The sequence below is a fragment of the Lampris incognitus genome, chromosome 7 (genome assembly GCF_029633865.1).
Source record: "Lampris incognitus isolate fLamInc1 chromosome 7, fLamInc1.hap2, whole genome shotgun sequence".
Lineage (NCBI taxonomy): Eukaryota > Metazoa > Chordata > Actinopteri > Lampriformes > Lampridae > Lampris > Lampris incognitus.
In genome coordinates, this window is record NC_079217.1 from 20196115 (window position 1) to 20210301 (window position 14187).

Here is a 14187-nt window from a genome sequence, read left to right on the forward strand (position 1 = left end):
GCAGCATAGACAGAATGCCTTCAATAAAAGAAGTTAATTGTGTTTTGATAAAGGTCTCATTATTACACACTTAACTGCAGGGTGTGTGCTAGTTGTCGAGCCTCTATCCAGGCAGCTGCCTGAAAGTACTGCAGTCTAATCAGCTCCCTTCGAGCTTCCATACCTTCCTGTGGAAACTGGAAACTGCTACGGCGTAGTATTGTCGGAGCCTGATTACAGCTCTCTGAGAGGGACCCGGGGAACAAACGTCAATGAAATATTATGAACTTCCTCTTCTGCTGCAGAGACAGGAGTTATAAATAGGCAGGGCTATTTTCGGGGGAACACTTGTGAGATTTACTCAGCCAGGTCCAGGCCAGTCTGGTCTGCGCTGAGCCTCTGTCTGGGATCCAGTTACAGGGGTGAACCAGAAATATAATGTGGATGAACCTGTGAACTATAGCTCTGCTGTTCCCTGCACCCCCCCCCCCCCACACACACACACACACTGCACTGGGCCACTTGGGCCAAGTGCCCCTTTCGCACAGAAAGACACACAGCGCTTAATTTTTGTCAGTGTGTGTGTACAGATAATACACAAACATGTGAACAGACCTACTATCTCTCTCTCTCTTGCAAACTGGAAGCGAGTCCTGACGTAGTGTGTGTGTGTGTGTGTGTGTGTGTGTGTGTGTGTGTGTGTGTGTGTGTGTGTGTGTGTGTGTGTGTGTGTGTGTGTGTGTGTAGCCAGTTTGATTGTGCTCCGTTAGGAGCCTTTGGCCCTCTGACAGGAGCCGTATCTATCTTCTCATGGCTCCCACCTCGGATCGAGTCTGTTGAACCGAAGAAAGAACGAACAGCCGCGGAAAAGAAAAGGCAGAAGAAAGCGAAGGGAGAAAGATGGGGGGGAAAAACCGTAAAGACAAACAAAGTAAGCAAACTGAAAAGAAGGAAAGATGAGGATGAACCAGAAGGGAAGAGGAGAGGAAAAGATGGGAGAGGAGGAAGTATAGCTGAGAGGGGTGTGGCGGGGTTTCCATGACCTTAGCGTGTTGACAGATATAATGATCCCCGGCAAGAAAAATAGGAAGTCTTTTTTTGCAACCCTGTTCTCCAGCGAATCCTGTTCTCCAGCGAATCCAGCGACAGAACTTTCTCTTTCAGCGCTAACCACCACTTGCCCCGACAATTGGACTCATTTCATTCTTGGTGAATGATTTTTTTACACTCATTTTAAGTAAATATCCATCTATAGCTTCAGAAAGGTTAGGTGCTTTGTGGCAAACATTCGTACATACGGTAGCTGAAATCTATATCCTGAAAATGAGCGCTGACTAAAAGTTGCTTGGCTAAACATATTTAAAAACAGCTGTGTATATGAAAATGTATGTGGTTCAACGGAATAATTCTTGATATGTGATTTCAAATTCTTTATCAACAGTATCTATATAGCACCTTGATGCATGCTCACTAATCCAGGTAAGAAAATCAAAGAAGGTTGAATCAGTTCATCCGGATACAATGTTTCCTGGGAGATACATTTCATCACTCACTCAGCTGAGTGATGAAACGTAACTGCCAGTAAAGTTGTATCTGGATGAACTGATTCAAACTTTATTTTATTATCTATATACTAAAATTTCAACAATGCCTATAAACAATCTAACATCTGAACTCATGTTGATGTCCTCTGGAGTAAACAATAAATGCACTGAGTTTATGGAGTTCCTTTGATTATTTTTTTTTACATTTTATCTGGCGTTACATAACAACAGCGAATTTGTCCTGGCAATTAATCAGATCCAAACCACGTGTTCTTTCTTTAAAATAGAACTGCTCAGAGCCATGTATATCTGGTGCAAGGCTGCACTGTTCGTGTGTGTGTGTGTGTGTGCGTGCGTGTGCGCGTGCGTGCGTGTGCGTGTGTGTGTCAAGGCCACAGGTTTTCCTGTTGATGCCAGGCTGTCAGGAATGCATCCAGCATGTCAGAGGTCAGAGGATGTGTGTCATTGTCACTTCCCGTCTCACCAACAGCCCCAGATGCCCGCCACATGCATGAAAACACACACAAATCACTTACGATGCTCACATAATTGTGGGAGGCAGGCGCGCAAACCTAGATACACACTATACAACACAGCATATATGTTGATTGATCATACTGCAACTCATGTAAGGGCATCTGAAGAAAACCTATATTGTATTAGTGCAGGCCGACATGGGAAATCGGTAACAAACAACAACACCATCTTTTTACTCCTCCCCAGAAGTAAAAAGAGGAACGAATAGAGGAATGATGAGCAGTGAAAGTGCTACGCACTCTTCACACATACTCCTCTCACACGCAAAACCGCCGCCAAACTACTTTGCGCACTTTCCCCTTGGTTAGTCGCACCACAACCAAACCCACAAATCACAATGAAAGGCTTCGAATGCTAACCTCCTAACAACTGCATGTGAACGTGAAGAGTCACAGAGACTGGACTTCATCCCAGTTTGCTGGTACAGAACAAAACCGGAATGCAGGGAGGGTTTCAGAGTTGGAGACGGGTTGGGATCGGCCCAAACGTGTTTACATTAAGCTTACATGTTTACATCATTCTGTCACAAAGACAGGAACATATGGCAGCGGTGTCACACTCTGCCCCCTTTCCCTGGAAGCCCTCACCCCTGTGCAACTATCTGTGTGCGTGTGTGTGTGTGTGTGTGTGTGTGTGTGTGTGTGTGTGTGTGTGTGTGTGTGTGTGTGTGTGTGTGTGTGTGAAGGCATCAGTTTATTCATGTTCTTGGGTACAGGAAACCGTCTGCTGCGAGAGCACAAGTTCCTTATTTGTTTTTGGAGAGCGTGTGGTGCATACGCGTGCCTTCCTCTTGTAATTTGAAGGGAAGCTTAGGGGTTCCTTCATATGCTCACTTACATACACACACACACACACACACACACACACACACACACACACACACACACACACACACACACACACACACACACACATGCGGGTGCACACACTCTTGCACATCATATGCACACTCTTTTGGGTGTGTACTGGGAATGTCTGAGGCAGGATGCTGAGCCAAGGAGAGAGCATTGCTTGAGCCAGCAGTGTGTGTGTGTGTGTGTGTGTGTGTGTGTGTGTGTACACACAAGTGCAGTTTTTTTCCTTCCAAGTCTCAGTGCTGAAGAGTGACAGGCAACGCCAGAATGTAAAATCTAGCAGCCAACTATGGGCTATGGGAACAACCATCACCTCTAACACGCTCGACACTTTTAGTCCATGTGCTCTCAGAATGACCAACTTGGGAATTTATGGATGAATGCTGTTAAAACGCTTGTCTGGGTGAGTTTCTTTACCGGTAAAGACCTCGCCCCAAAAGGGGGGGGGGAAGGGAATCCAAAGTGCTGAAATCATATTTTCGTCTGCTTTCCACGATACAAACATATTTTCAACCCCTTCAAACATGCACACCAGCCAGGACTGAAGACCCGCATCCTCTTATGTGACGCGTCCATCTCAAGCGAAGGCTGCTCCACATCCTCCCTGAGATCCCACCGCCGGAGCAGCAACATCCTCCCTCTGGCTGCGGCGAGGGGAAACCGGCGTCACTGTGCCTCCCCGCGCAGCAACAGGTAACACACCCTTACAAGCGGTCTACACATCTCCCCTCCTCTGTGTGGGCATCACGCCTTTCTAGCTGCGTTCCAACCTCCAACCACTTCTCACATTTGCCTTGAGATCCCCCTTCTTTTTTTCTTCTTCTTGAGGCAAAAGCGCACAGGACAACAGCAGGTAACACCGCTGGCGAGAAGGCTCCTATTTGACTAAGAGGATATACCGCCCAGCTGGCAAGGGACATTTTGATATCAGCTCAGGAAGCTTTTCTTTTTTTGGTCTGTTTAGTGTACAAATCCCAAACCTTCCTCATAGTCAAAGAGAGCTCTCTGAACCTGTATTGTCTCTATGTGTGATGGTTCATAACTGTCTTTCTCCCGATCCAGAGGAATTTTGGGGACATTCCAGGCAAGGCGAGAAAGGTGGAGTTTTCCCTGACACACTGACGGAGAGGCACAGTCAGACATACTGGGACCAGAGGGACAGCCGGAGAAGACAGAGACGGTCAGAAATAGTAGCCCGGGACAGGAAAGACGAGGGACGGGGAGAGGGGCGAGAGGAAGAACAAGAGAGATGATGGAACTGAAGATCCAGCTGATCCCTACGGGGGAGATCATCCTCTCTCCGGGGAAAAATGGGGAGAGCTACTGCCACAGCTGCAAGGTCAGTCCGCACACACACACACACACACACACACACACACACACACACACACACACACACACACACACACACACACACACACACACACACAGCACTGTGGCTAACATAAAGCCTTGCCCGACGTCCTATTCATCTTCATCCCTCTTTACAAGTAGAGGTCTGCAAGCCCATCGGGTCCCGGAGGGTCCCCACGAGTTGAGTCAATTTGGGTCGGGTCGCCAGTTTTTTTTTGTGTTTTTTGTTTTAATAGATCTGGCTCAGGTCGGGCTCGGGCTCGTTTAACTTCCCATACACACAGGCCACTGTCTGACATATTGTCATACTGATTATATACGCATACAGTTGACCATTCCGTGCGCGTGTCTGTGTGTGCGTGCATGTGCGTGCGTGCATGTGCGTGCGTGTATCAGAGCGCGAGCGCGCGTCAGATAGAGAGTTTAAAGTGATATCGGTGTCGGTCTCGGGTCGGGTTCGGGCTGAAAACGCTGCAGGTTTTATCGGGCCGGGGCTGGACGAAAGCGGACGGACTAGGGCTGGAGTTTCTGTCCCGTGCAGGACTCTGATTCCAAATCAGCTTTTACGCAACTCAGCGGCGGGATGACGCTGACTGCAGTGGTGTGATGTAGTTCGATTCCCACCAGAAACAACCACACATTCTTTCTGCCACGACCTGCTTGGCGGCATCACGTTGTCGGATAATTTCCTCCAATAGACATAAAATAGCAGAGGCTATAACTCGTGGGGCTCTGGACGTTACGCTGACAGTGACTGAGTTTGTTGTGAGTGTGTACGTAACGGTATTGATGACGTAGTGTTCTACAGACTCGAGGCTATTTGTTATATGAGCGCGTGAGGTTCCCAGCGCACCAGTAGCAAATGGCAACGAAGCATCATGAATCTTGAATCTGATCATGCTAACGGCAGGGGCCATACAACTGAATGAATGAATGAACCAATGACTGTTGAGTACTTTTTGAATGAGTATAAATGCAGATTCGAAACGTAGTAATCAGTAAATAAAAAAAGTCGGAAATTTACCACTTCCGCTTTAAGCTATGACTAGAGCAAATTATGCATAAATGGATTTTGTCCCCTGAGTTGATCACCGAGTCCACCTGCAATTTCTTAAACAGTGGTTTTAAGTGTTCTGCCACTGACGTTTCTATCTTAATGTTAGTGGATGTCTAATAGAGCAGCCATGACACACCATCTGGTAGGGTGGAGGTTAACACTTGATGGAAATTTGCAATTCAAGCAAAAAAAAAAAACAAACCCCAGAAAGCCAGGATTTCGTTTATAATCATATTACATGATATGATGTATGGCGTGCTCGCTCTTACTGCAAACCATTGGTCAGAACTTGTCTTTGGGGGAACAGTCATTATTTTAATGGGTGAATTTCAGTTCATGTTCCCCTGCTCCAGTGAAATCGTCCCCTTTCCAACATGCTCCAAAATGTCCAGTCTAACTTGGCTCTCACGCTGTAACTTAATGGAGCCTGCTGTCATTTTGGTAAGTGATGACTGGGGAGGCAAGGAATGTCCTGTAGCTGCCTGACACGGGAGGAAACGACGACCCCCCTCCCCGTCCCGCCCCCTTCCAACATCCCGTTAAGGTTAACCCCCCCTGTTAATGTGTGTCTGTTAACGTGTGTGAGACGTGTTCGTGTGCATTACTGTAATAGAGACGAGAGGTGGACTACAGATTGTGTGTGTGTGTGTGTGTGAGAGAGAGAGAGAGAGAAGAGAGAGAGAGAGAGAGAGAGAGAGAGAGAGAGAGAGAGAGAGAGAGAGAGAGAGAGAGAGAGAGAGAGAGAGAGATTGATTAACACGTGATATAATGACAGGACGATTAGTGTGAGCACCTTTAGGCAGCAACATGGCTGGTGTTATTTCATATTTCGATACAGTTCGAGACAGCAGCGAGGGTTAAGCTGGGTCGGCACCAGCGTCCTCCCGAACGGCGCCAATCACCCATCAGAGCCCATCCGTGAACCACTGTCCGCCTTCTGTCAACAGGATGTAACTTCTCTCCAGCTCGGGTCACCGCAGTGGGCGTGAGTGTGTGTTTAGCCGCGTGTAGGCGTGTGAGCTGCCGCAGGGATTGATCCGCATAGAGAGACTGGGGTCATTTTGGAGGATCACTCCCCCCTCTGGCAGCAGTGCCGTATTGCAACCTTGCGCCGCACTGACCGACCCGCTCGTCAAGCTGTTAAAGGTCACCTTTATAGGGAGCGGGGCACACGTTGCACAACACAACAAAGTCATTATAGAGCTAGGATGATGCAGGCCTATGGAATTTGGGTTGGCTGGGTTCTGTCTGTCTGTCTGTCTGTGTTTCAAGAGTTAACGCAAGAGGGAACGAAACTTGCCCTGCTGAAAGGAGGGGCAGGTCTGGTGCGCTCAGTCTCACCGTGCAGTAACATGCCTGTTGACAGTAGATGGAATGAGAGCTCTTCTGAAACTCAGCCCATACACTCGGGGGCTCCACCGCTATGCTTACCCCACACCATAGTCGTGCTTTGGCTTGTATATTATCCCGTTGTGTGTTAATATCATGCACTGTGACAACGGGTTATGTTACGCTCTGATACCGCGAGACTAGGCTGCTTTAAAGGGAAAATATGTTTTTTTTAACGGGATAAGGAACTATGGCGGGAATTCAGGAGATATGGCGCTCATGATTCAGCTAGCGGTTATGCTGTTAGATAGAAAATAAACTGCCCATCCCCGCGATGGTGTTCTGTAAAGAAAACAGTGACGATATGCACCGAGGGCTAAAATAAGTCCCACCACTCACACGAAGCGTTGGGATGACTGCGCGCGCGCGTGTGTGTGTGTGACTTCCTGGTTTGGCGTTGTCGTGCTGAGAGACCCAAGAGGGAAATTGGTTGGTGGGGAAAACTGAGTCAATGCACGATTCATCCCGATATCACGGATTCTCGTGTGAGGGGAAATGTTTCTCCGAGTCTGCGTATTGTCTGGATCTCACCGATGAGAAGTGAAAATAACAGCAACGCGTTGTGCAATAACCACTGAATCGATACTCCGCTGAACTGCCCCACAACTCTTGTTTTTTTTTTGGGGAGGGGGGGGTCGTTAATGAGAAACCTATTTACACTCGAGTTACGGTTCTAGGGAAAAGCCACAGGGGTTTGCGGCCAGTGGGCTGGCTCGGACCGCGGTGGGAGGAACAGAAATGAGGAGGACTCGCCTACTGACTGACACGAGTCTTCGGACTGACACGCTCGCGCCGGGGGGGAGGAGGGAGGGAGGGAGGCTGAGTCAAAAAGATTTCCCCTGTTCTCTCTGTGCAACTGTCACCCTAATCAGATCCCTCTTTCTAACCCCGTCGGCGAAGAGCGGAGACAGACAGCAGCGACCGGGGCGGAGCAGGTTATACTGGTGCATTTGACTCCGGCTATTTGAAGGTATGTGGGCGAGTCAAAGTTGCTGCTTGCTGGATGTCCGGGCAGCGTTTTTGTTTCATTTCGGTGCGCTGGTGACAATGGGAGGTTACGTTCCATTGTGCGATACACTGTGACGCAATACATTGAAGTTTGCAGCATCAAACGTGTCATTGTCGGTAAAAGCGGTGGGTTCTGTTCTGAAGTCAAGCCCGCGGTACAGAACTGTGGCGCTGGAAAGGTTTAGAGAGAGACACCCTGTGTGTGTGTGTGTGCGCGCGCGCGCGGTGTATAGTACAACCAAAGTTTGAACCGTCCCAAATCACCCAAGGATGAACTCAAGTTTGTCGTCTGCTCCGAACTTATCCCCGCATCGCTCATTAGTTCCAGCCCGTCAGGTTACTACTGTTTTGTTTTGTTTAGTTTTGTTTAGTTTTGTGTTTTTATAGATACCGGACAGACGAACAGAGATCACAGCGGAGTTATTTCGTCTTCATTACATCCTATCACACGTGCGATTAGGTGCGACATAAATCTTTTTACTATACAGGTGCCCTCTTTTATAGCGGCGCTGTTTATGTTTATGTAAACACGTTTTCCTCAACGCAATTTACTACGCCGAGGCGTTGCCAATAGCCGGCCGGCTCTGGCCAACCGTTGACGTATAATCTGTCGGACTGGCTCCGAAAGCGTTTTCCTGGGTGGCGAGCGCTGCATCCAGCAGCCCCGTCCACCCGGCGATGGACCGCATGTACACAACACACACACACACACACACACGCGCGCAGGCCCAGCAGCACTTTGGTGTGGCGGTGCTTCGTGTGTGGAAGTGGGTTTGAAATGGCACTCGCCGATTAGCTGCGAACGGGATATTTTGTTTAACGTTGACCAAACTGTTGAGTTAAAACGTTAAGTTAAAGTCGATTTTCACGCCCAAATTTGTCCATCTCCTCCTTACTGGCGATTACTCTCCGCCCTATTAAACGTGAGCTGTATCCTAGCAGTGTGTGTGCGTGCGCGCGGGAGGAGGGTGGAAAGAGAGGGAAATATATAGAGGGGTAGCTACACACATGCGAAAGATAAACAGACAGAATGTAAGCGGATAAAAAGAAGTATGAACAAATGATCCAACGTGGGAGGGATATTCCTCAGAGGTCAGCTGCTCTTTCAAGGTCCCCTGAAGGGCAGGACTGCATATACCTCTCCATAATGAACTCTATCTATCTATCTATCTATCTATCTATCTATCTATCTATCTATCTATCTATCTATCTATCTATCTGTCTATCTGTCTGTCTGTCTGTCTGTCTGTCTGTCTGTCTAATCTATGTATATGTCTGTCTGTATGTCTGTCTGTCTGTGTCTGGTTATCATGGCAGTTAAGCTGGATGCAAGTGTTTTGGAATAACGGCTTGTTGATTGGCTTTGGAGAAGTGCTGCAACACAGTGCTGCATAATCCTGGCACAACTTCACAATGAAGTTGCAGTTTAGTTGCAATGCATTTTGTGGTCTGTAATTTGGTGTCTAATTTAAAAGTCTCTCGGGGTGTAAAGTTTGCAAATGATCACTGTAAAAATATGGGTAAAATAGCCCTTCAATTTCTTCCTTACGCAATGCATGCATGCATGTATTGAGTATTGAAGTTGGTTCCTGAAGTTGGATCAGTGCTGTGTTGATACAGCAGACCATGTTTGTGCTGTTGTGCTTTCTGTTTTATAGTAGAGTTTGCATTGGACGACTGGTTTGGGATGAATGCTGTGAGGCAGATTCCCCCCCCCCCTTTGGAAAATTGCTTTTGCTGGGCTTTTTTATTTCGATGGGTTGGGCTTTTGGGGATATTTCTGGTGTTACACTGTGATAGGACTGCGAGGAGTAGCGATGGGGAGTTTTTGGGTTGCGTTGAGCGTTTTCCCAGCTGTCTGTCCAAGTCTACATGGTTAGGCGTTTCCCTTCCACTTCTGTACAGTCCTGCATGAGCTTGAGCGGAGCCTTGGGTCCTCATGCTCGTTACAGACCTGTAGGCAAAGGTGTCTTTGATAAAAGCCGGTAATGTTAAAATCATAGGTACTAAGGGTAATACCATGACTTTGTAGATATTACTGGATGAACCACCGATGTTTTGCATATCAAGAGCAGAGTCAAAATACAGGACGTGGCATGTTGGTTCTCTGTTTGTCTTATCACCCACCAATATGACTTGGCTTGCACCGAGTTATTCGTCAGATTAGATGTTCGGTAGATTCCATCATGGCAAATTCCTCTTTGTTATCAGTTACCATAGTCTCAAGAAAGGGTAGGGGTTCCTTTGAAATCCTGCTATAATTCATTACTTTTGACTAGTATCTCTCCATTCCCTGAATAAACTTTGTTCGGTTAAATCAAAATATACTTACATTTGCTTTATTTCATCAACTTAATGAATATTTCACAACCATTGAATGGCATTCGACTGTGCAGCATCATTGTTGTGTTTGAACACTACTTTGGTGGAGATGCTGACAGGGTGACATTTCTTTTTCTTTCTTTTTTTTTTTTCTTCTGGGGTGGTCCCGCTCATAGTGTCCCAGTCTGTCACTGAGCCCAGTGCCAGTAGGGTCATCCCTATGAGACCTCATAGGATACACCTGGCTCTTATTGCCTGGCTGCCCGCCGGGCCTCCATCACCGCCTCTACAACAGGAAGGATTCACACATGGGCAATCACTCATGCACACATGCACAGAAACGCCCGCAATACTCTCATCCGTGCATCCGTGCTCCATCCCACACCCTGAAATACAGGCAAACGTACTTGAACTCATATAGGAAGTGCTCCGCTGAGGGCTCGCCTGCACTCGGCTGACCTCTTGGCATGAAACTTGTCAAATCAAGCTGTCGGGGCCCCAACAAACAGACATGGCTGCAATAGACGCGCAGCCATAATACTTTTTCTAAGGACATCTGGAAGGACGCGTGAGAGCACCGGAGAAAAAAGGACGGATGCACAGAGAGAACAGACAGGAGCCGGTGAAAAATGACGAGCGGTATCGGGGATAAGAACGCCTCACCTTCATGTACAAAGCTCAGATGTGTGGTTATACAGCTGTAATATGTCCCACACTGCCGGCCAGCCACTCCCAGTTTTCAGTATCTGTGACCACAGTGTGAAACCCAAGCACTGAGATATGGTCATGACCTGGGACATTTTATTCTGATAACAGCTGGCAGGGAGATCATAACATGAGGCCAGGAATAAAACTGTTACGTTTATAAAGCTCTTAGCTTGCAACAGTAGTCCCTTGAACAAAGTACATTTATGGCTCTGGTGGCAATTTGTGAGGACATCAAAGAGCCGTAAATAGGTTGACCGAGGTGAGGCGACTTGTGCTAATAGCATCCCAGCGACAGAAGACAAAGAAATCAGCATTGCGGGTAAATGAAAGCAGATACTAAATGCAAACCATAAATCAAAGTTTGCTTTAACGTGCAGCATGGGAATTGTATGTGTGTGTGTGTGTGGGGGGGGTATCTTTAGATGTTTGATGATGGCATAAAGTGTAGGTGCAGGTTTTGCAATCAGTAGAGATGTAGTGGAGGATAAAAACATGGTTTAGTTTAGTCATGGTCTAGCTTGTCGGGTATAGCCCATCTTTCAAAGCTAATAAAAAAACGTGCAATGCATTTGAAGTTGCACATGTTTCATTTAAGACAATGGTAAGTCTACAGTCTATCAATATATATATATATATATATATATATATATATATATATATATATATATATATATATATATATATATATATATATATATTTCTAAATGCTATGTTTCACCCTTACCTTTATTTTCCCCCAAGTTTGGCAGTGAGACAGGCTATTTGACATTGTCATCGAAGATGAATAATCTCCCTGGAGGATGTGCTGGTGCATTTGGGTACCTGGCTGGTTGTAGCCAGCTGCTGTGGGTTACTGCCTTTGCATGGGAAACCTTCCCACTTCCCAGATCCAGCCCAGCAGAAGAGAGAGAGCCCCGCCTTGGGACCCAATGTTAGACTCACTAAACCCTGTGCCTCCCTCCACTTTTACAGCTCTGACTGTTGAAGGACTGGAAATCACCCTGGAAATGAGTCAAACCCCAGACCAAGCTTTTACCATTTTTGTACATGGTCTGATTACAGTGCATCACAATTTACAATTTGGGCATCTAGCAGGCTTTCTTATCCGCAGAGACTTAAATGGCGAATAGTAAATGGATTGCACTTATATAGCAACAACGGCCACTCGGAGGGCTTTACAGTCAATTAGTGTGTCACATTCACCCATGCACACACACACACACACACATGCACCGACAGTGGTGTCAACCGTGCATGGTAACAACCAGCTCGTCGGGAGCAGGTAGCGGGGTGAGGTGTCTTGCTCAAGGACGGCTCGACATTTTTGCAAGGAGGAGCCGAGGATCGAACCGGCAACCCTCCAGTTACTAGACGACCTGCGATACTGTCAGTGCTCCGCTTACAGCGGGTGCGGAAAAGGAATTTACCTATATTCCCCAGATCACCTTCAAAACATGCAGCCCATTTGAAGCAGGGAAAGGGATTGAATGAGGAAAAAAAAAAAACTTAAGAGGTCTGAATAAGTCATTTCCGTGTCACTTGAATATCTAAGAATCAGAAGGACGATGACCGTCGAATAATTATAATGACAATAAATGGAGAGAATATTTTCTGTAAAATTTGAGTGGAGAGGTGAAGCAGCGCTACTGTCATCAGCCATTTCTCAGGCAGGTCTTCCTCTGTGCCGGGGCGAACAGACAGTGTGTGGGACACTTCATATTTAGTCACTCCTGGACCAGGCAGGAAACTCAGTGTGGGGGTGGTGCTGCCCATTCATGTTTACCTGGAACAATGCTGATTATCGCTGCTTTCATAACCCTGCCCCGTCCTAGACCCACATGCACTAACTCAGACGCACGTGTACGCACATGCATTAATGTGGATTAAGCTGATAAAGTGAGGCAACTGGTAATCCCGTTTTAGCTCATCTCACTCGCTCTCCCATTTTACTGTGTGGACAGAGGGAGAGGGAAAACTGGGGCACATAGGAATGTGTGCGTGTGTGTGTGTGTGTGTGTGTGTGTGTGTCACATACAGCTGCATCTATTTTAAGGTATATCTGTTGGATAAGAAAACAGAGGAATTTATTGCATTGTGCTCATTTTTAGCACTTTTTCTTGAGTCTTGTGGTCTTCCACTGGAACATGGATTGGCAGACATTATGCTCTAATGAATTTGGGTGAGATTGTTCAGAGATTTCCCTCAGCTTTTGGAGGGGCTTATTTGGTAAAATTCCAAATGCAACAACTTCATAGTGTGTCATAATGGGAGGCACTTATAGTACACTGGCAGCCAAAGTTGGTTCTGTGTGCTTCAAGTGATTTCATTGCCAGCGTTGGGGTTATCATGCCAGCTAGGCCCTACTTAAAAGTATGCACTAAAGTTGGCAACTGCACAGCCCATTGGATAAAACCCTTCTCCTGGTCCTGGGACTCTCTTCCGCCATTCAGAAAACTTCCCGGTGTTATCCCTGAAGCCCAGCTGCAGTGTGAACTGGTTAAGGCATTGTGCTGCATGTTCCAATAATAAGCCATCTGCATTTAGTGCACATGCACTCTCTGGTGTTTATTTCAATCATTAATCTGTGACTCATTGTGTCCCAGCCCCCCCCCCCCCCCCCCGAGGTGGAGAAGGTATGTGGGTCTGGAAAAATAATGACTCTTTTCCTTTTCCTCATCCTTCATCCCTTATGTATGGCAGGTGAATTTAGAGACTTGAGATCTCCTCTAGAATTGGCGTGCACGGCTTTCACCCGAATTTACTTGGTCTGTTTTAATGGAAAAGTGTAATTAACTCCACATATTTTGTACACCCGGCATTTGTTTGATTTGGATCCCCACATGCACACATCTTTATAATTGTAACAAGCTGACCAGTGGCCCTGCAAAGTCCCCTGGATCCTGATACAGCTACCTCCATGTTACCCCGCACCATGCCACACCAGTAATTATGCCGGCTGCACCAGTCCAGACCAGTGATTTTCCAGGAGCTCCCCAGTTATGTGTTTGTAGTGGGTTGGTGTGGTGACACACCCATACACTTGGGCCAATTTGTATTTTCTGAGATATGGCACCAAAGGCAAATCCCGTTGTTTGCGTAAGGAAGAGAATATATATTATGTGCAACTGACTGTGTGTGTGTTTGTGGAGATCTTACTGGTTGTGTCTAAACCCATACTGAAACGTTTTTTGACCTCAGTGAGAGTCAGCTCTTTCCCACATAAAACCTCTCACTTCCTCTCATTTGACAAATTGAACTCATTTTTTTTCCACTCCGTGATCTGTTGTGACGATGCAAAGTGCAAGGGGAGGACGCCGTAGACTTACACAGCACTTAAACCGCCGTCATTAGGTCACATTTACTGAAATAAAGATGGCACATGGAAAGCCTGTAGAGAGATTGCAGAGTGTGTTTTGCCAGCTGCAAAATTTGGACG

General features: G+C 46.8%; 1 protein-coding gene across 2 annotated transcripts in view; it reads left to right on the forward strand.

Annotated features, from left to right (window-relative positions):
• Positions 1-3600: 3600 nt before the first annotated feature.
• Positions 3601-14187, forward strand: part of LOC130116135 (unconventional myosin-Ic-like) — a 79666-nt gene continuing 69079 nt past the window's right edge. Inside the window, exons 1-2 of one of the 2 annotated variants that reach the window (XM_056284085.1) lie at positions 3601-3767; positions 3977-4253. In XM_056284085.1, coding sequence (XP_056140060.1) covers positions 4164-4253 — 90 coding nt within the window. In that variant the 5' untranslated portion in view covers positions 3601-3767; positions 3977-4163. Of the gene's footprint in view, positions 3768-3976; positions 4254-7554; positions 7684-14187 lie in introns of those variants that run through there. The other variant, XM_056284086.1, reaches the window with a different exon arrangement.